The sequence below is a fragment of the Brachionichthys hirsutus genome, chromosome 2 (assembly GCF_040956055.1).
Source record: "Brachionichthys hirsutus isolate HB-005 chromosome 2, CSIRO-AGI_Bhir_v1, whole genome shotgun sequence".
NCBI lineage: Eukaryota > Metazoa > Chordata > Actinopteri > Lophiiformes > Brachionichthyidae > Brachionichthys > Brachionichthys hirsutus.
The window spans coordinates 79070-84445 of NC_090898.1; the positions used below are offsets into that span (position 1 = coordinate 79070).

The window sequence follows — 5376 nt, forward strand, 5'->3', positions numbered from 1 at the left end:
ATGCGCCCCTCATGCTGTCCTTCGGCCACACCTTCACTGAAGGTAAGACTTCGCTCGGTTCGCTTCTGCTTGTTGGAGCCTCTCAGGCGAGCTGGAATGACTTGTTGCTAGTTATTATCAAGCAGGTGGTCTCTGACAAAGACGCTCTGAAACTCAAATGTTTTATTTTGTCCTAACAGCATTTTAACGTAAATATCCAGGATCCTAAAAGAACTCAACTCTGAATGTACATTGTTGGTAGAGATCATGATTATCATTCTTTTTTAGTGTTGCTTGGTTCTAATAAATGAGAATGTGGAGAGAAGAATTATTTCGATATAGACACATAAATAAATTACTGACCAGCTGATCCTGCAAAAATGTAAATGTCCTCCAGAAAAATATCATTCAACATATAGAGAGATTAAGATTATTCTGTTCCAATGAACCAAAATAAATCCCAGGGGAGAACCGTACTCTGACAAGCTGAGAGCAAATTGTAGAAACAACTTGCATAAAATACATTTATTTTCCAAAACGGTTTCCTGCCCTGATTTCATTGCTGCATTTTATTTATTCGATCAAGTCACTTCCTGCTCTTAAATCCGATTACAGCACTGATCGGATTAATAGACTGACATGGATATGACACACACACACTATGGGCTGGTCCAGAAGTCCAATCTGCAATATTAACACCTCATTTATTGATTTCTTTTTTCTTGCCACAATTGCTTTTTGTTCCTACATAATATCATTTTCCTTCATGATTGTCTCATCCCGACCAAGGAGGCTTATTTCTCACCAGGGTGACTTTGTTTGTTGGCTTGTCAGCGGGATTTACAAAATCACCGAAACCTTTCGCCAGTAAATTTGGTGCAGTTTTGGCCTTTGACTGCATCCAGTTTAACATTGAGGCAATAGTTTTTGAAAAATGCTCTTAAATTCTCAGCAATTGAATTCCTTTTGATAAAAAGAAATACAAATCAAGCATATGCAGAGGTTTGATATCTCTGTTCCATTTGATTAGGGCTCTAAAAACAAACCAGCTCATTATAAGGTTCACCCAGACACGTTCAAACCTGCTTCCGGGGCATTGACTCCGACTCCGAGTAAGACTTGATTCTTGTTGAAAGTTGCTGATGTTGCTCTCCAGCTGTTTGAGCCAGTTTACCATGTTGCAGGCAAGTCGTTGAAGCTGTGCACTGAGCTGGTGTCACCCCTTCTTAGGCGCTGCACCCCCCGCTGGGCATGCTCTGCTCTGTGCTGTGTCTCGCAGGCTGGCCGCTCGCCTCAGAGGCAGCCAGGCTCCGCTGCGGCTCCGAGCTCCTCAGTGATCTCATATTTGTCTGTGGAGATCGCGGGATTTATTTAGGTAAGTCAACTTCTTTTTTTTTTTTGCATAAAAATGTGTCACTGAAAATCAATGGCAGCAACAACAAATGACCAACATTACTGAGATTCCTAAACGAGAGGCGAATGCAGGCTCATTATTCGCATATGAAAAGATGATGTGCACTGAAAGGCAGTCGGGACAGTGGCTTTACATAGGATCCAGTGTGTGTCTGTGAGACAAACTGAAGGGACATGTCTCCATCTGCTGTGTTTGATCTGGACCCACTCCCACTGTGTGCCCAATCGTGTTTTATTTCAACGATCCCGTAAATCAGCTTCTCAACACGTTCACCGCCGATACAGAGTCAGCCCATTGAAACAGAAAGCGCTGATGGGGCTGAACGCTGCTGAGGTTACCCTACCCTGTCTTCAGACCGCTAACCTGAGCTCCGCTAGCAGAGACTCACAACACTGATATATTCATGGCCATCGTGCCCACGCAAAAATAAAAAACTGCAGTAGCTCTGTGCAAGTTATCAGCTCCAAATCCACAAAGCACGTAGACCAGCCACAACAACCCTCTTCTGTTCTGGAGGCCTCAGGTGGACTTGTCTATTAATGCAGATATAATATTCTAATGGATCTTTTCTCTGGCTAAATTTAATTCAGCAAAGCATTTCATTTAAGACATTTATTGTTCTGGGAATGCCGTCTCTTCCAGGGAAGTAGAAAATGCCCTCCGGCCCTCTCACTTGATTACCTTTCCCCCGCTTTGGCCAAGGACAACTTCTCCGCCTGCTATCAGAGCGGTGGCACGCCACCTCAATGGCAGCACACTCACCAAAGCAGCTGCTTTGTGCAATAAAACACTTCTTATCAGAGCCTTCGTACGAAACAGAAAAGTGCATAAAGTAAGTCGAATCCACGCGAACCACAAACACACTTCTCATGACGATGATCGAGGGTTTCGACCCCTTTCATAGAGACCTCGTACATGATGGCTTTTTTAGCATTTAACAATGAAAACTCACACTGCATTGCTAATATGTGAATATTGTTTTCGATAATGAAAGTATTGGACACATTTATGTTTTGACCTGATGTAGCTGCAAGAGGAAAAGACATAGGATTTTTAAATTGACGACATCTACAAACTAACCCCTCGATTAATGAAAGAAAACCCCCACAATGCTCACAGAGGTTATTTGAATCTGACAAACGTAATAATAGATTAACCAATGAAAATCGGACACTGCTTTTGAACTGCGTATTTAAAGACAAAACACTCATGAAACGGGCTACGACAAAAATGATGCCACTGCTAGAAAAGACTGAAAGACCATGGGGACATGTCCAATCAAGGTGTGTCGAATTAGCATCACAGGTGTCTACAAACTTGTAATCAGTCAATCGGCCTATTACGAGTAGACACTGTGCTGTTTGGTGACATGGTGTGGACCAGAGGAAGACAAGGAGAGAGTTGTCTCAGGAGGATAGAAAGAAAATGACAGGCAAGCAGGTGAAAGGTAAAAGCTAGAAGACCGTCTCCAAGCAGCTTGATGTTCCTCTGACTCCAGTAGACTGCAGCCAGCCTCCCTGGACAATAAGAACGGTAACCAAAGAGCCCATGAACAACCTCTAGACATTAAAGGTGAACTCCAAGGTCCAGGTACATCAGTATCAGATCGCACCAGCCGTTGTTGTTTGAGCCAACGTGGACTTCATGGGGGACGACCATGGAGGGCGCCATTGTTGAAAGCAAATCATCAAAAAGCCAGACTGGAATTTACCAAACTGCATGTTGACAAGCTACACAGCTTCTGGGAGAATGTTCTTTGGACAGACGAGACAAAACTGGAACTGTTTGGCAAGCTCTATGTTTAGGAAGCATGCCAAGGAAAGAACTCTGCCCCCACTGTGAACCATGGAGGAGGCTCTCTTGTGTTCTGGGGCTGCTTTGCTGCATCTGGAACAAGGTGTCTTGAGTCTGTGCAGAGTGCAATGGAACCTCAGGACTATCAAGGTGTTGTCAGTCACAGGTCAGGATAATGACAGAAAATACGTAGAACGCTAATCACAATCCCGTTGAACATCTGAGGGAGGAGCTGAAACCTGCTGTCTGAAGAAGGCAGCCTTCAAACCTGAGGCGACTGGAGCAGTCTGCTCATGAGGCGTGGGACAAAGTACCTGCCAAATAGCAGTTACAGGAATCGCTTGATTGCAGCGATTGCCTCAAAGGGTTGTGCAACAAAATGTTCAGTTAAGTGTCCCATCGTCTGGGCTTCCCTGCTTAGGCTGCTGCCCCCGCGACCCGGCCCCGGACAAGCGGAAGAAGATGGATGGATGGATGGATGGGTCCCATCGTTTTTGTCCAGGCCTGTTTCATGACTTCCTATTTTAAGATCATCCTGTTGAACCACAGTTCAAAAGCTTTTTTTTCTTCATTGGTTAATCTATTATTACGTTTGTCAGATTCAAATAATTTCTGTGACCATTGTGGGGTTTTCGTTTATTGACCGAGGGGATGCCAAACATTTTGCTCACGTGTGTCTAAGATTAGGAGCAATTGTTTTTCTTGAAATTTAGTTTTGAGAACTTAATTCTTATAATTGCTACTTAAATAATTCACTCCTGCTTTAACGCGGGTATTCCACCAACACTCGGGCGACTTGAAGCGAAATCAGTTGGTTGATTGGTTGGACTCGTGACACAAGGTAGAACCATCAAACAGCATCGTTAGGTCCACAAAGGCCTTTATCACTGCATCTCTAACGACGAAGGATGTTCAAGCTCGAGTGTCTGATGTTTGAGTTGATGTTCTCTCCAGGAAAGGGCACTTGGTCTGGATACGGCGCCCGGCCCAGAGGGAAGGGGATCGTGGACCAATGCTGCCGGCCGGCTGGCTGTGAGCTTCAGCATCTGGAGATGTACTGTGCAAAGCCGAAGAGTGAGCGGCACACCACGGCTGACCCTGCCACCGCCTCACCGACCACTGCGCCGCCACACATGGTACGACACCGGCGGCCTCGTTAGAGTTCGCGCTCAACATTTGGACTAGTTACACGAGGACGTTGCCTCGAGATGTTTATATCCGTGTTATAAGCCCCCTCGGCCAGCCTTCATCAGTTCATTCCTTTCTGGTCTTTTCTGGCACAACAGCTTGATGCAGTTTTCCAGAAGAGACTCATAGAGCGCCTCGGCGTCCCCGCCAACCCGAGGCGGGATGCTTCCAGGAAGAAGACGCAGCCTTTGTTTCGCCGGAAAAATAAAGCTTCGTCGTCATGGAGGAAGACGAGCCGAACGCAGAACACGGCCAGCAGGTCGATGACGGCTGTTAGCAGCCCCCATCAGAGAACGATGAGCGCTGAACATTAACGGACTACTGCGCTGTCTGCAGTACTATCATGAAGCACAGTGTTTAAGTACAAACATGACGGGGAACATGTTCTCATGTTCCCCGTCACACACACAAATTTCTTATTTGTGTGTGTGTGTTTTTCTTATTTGCGCGATTCCTTCTTTATTGTGTGCGCTACGATTTGTTGTTGTGTTTTGCACTTCAGGGCCACCGTATTATTGACCTAAATTAATTATAAATATACTGTAAATAAGTCATTCTTTGAATTTGAACAACTTTGCTGTTCTTCATGTTATTTTTCTCCTCTTCTAAATATGTCCCCCTTTTCCACCGCAGGAACTTAACTCTTTTACTCGGGATTTTGACAAATCTTTGCGAAATAAATTTCCCTCAATCCTAAACTTTTACTGAAAAAAGTATCTTATAAGGGGGCAAGCCGTTTTAGGTTGCTGGAAATTCTTGAGGGCGGGAGGGTCTCTTCCATGCAGCTGACATTGGTTTTATTTGCAATGAGTTTAAAATAAATTTTGCGGATGAGGGTTAAAGTGCGGTGGAAATGCAAAGCACACAGAATACCGTGCATTTGTGTACCCAGGTAAATACATTTTCCCAGGAATGAAAGTTCATGAAAGCATGAGTTGGTACCTGCAGCCCAGTCAGGTGGCAGGTAGGCCAGCCCCTTGTGATGTCACTGGAAGGTTTGC

General features: G+C 44.9%; 1 protein-coding gene across 1 annotated transcript; it reads left to right on the forward strand.

Annotated features, from left to right (window-relative positions):
• igf3 (insulin-like growth factor 3) lies at positions 1 to 4689 on the forward strand. The gene is made up of 4 exons (XM_068748625.1): positions 1 to 42; positions 1210 to 1354; positions 4142 to 4323; positions 4474 to 4689. The coding sequence occupies exons 1-4, from the start codon at positions 1 to 3 to the stop codon at positions 4687 to 4689; spliced, it is 585 nt and encodes a 194-aa protein (XP_068604726.1).
• Positions 4690 to 5376: the final 687 nt, after the last annotated feature.

What these genes read in the sequence shown, in the direction of transcription:
- igf3 (XM_068748625.1), top strand. Translation starts at nt 1, where the DNA reads ATGCGCCCCTCATGCTGTCCTTCGGCCACACCTTCACTGAAG. An exon ending in CGGCCACACCTTCACTGAAG is followed by an intron (nt 43 to 1,209) that starts GTAAGACTTCGC and finishes ACCCCTTCTTAG; the next exon opens with GCGCTGCACCCCCCGCTGGG. An exon ending in CCACTGCGCCGCCACACATG is followed by an intron (nt 4,324 to 4,473) that starts GTACGACACCGG and finishes CTGGCACAACAG; the next exon opens with CTTGATGCAGTTTTCCAGAA.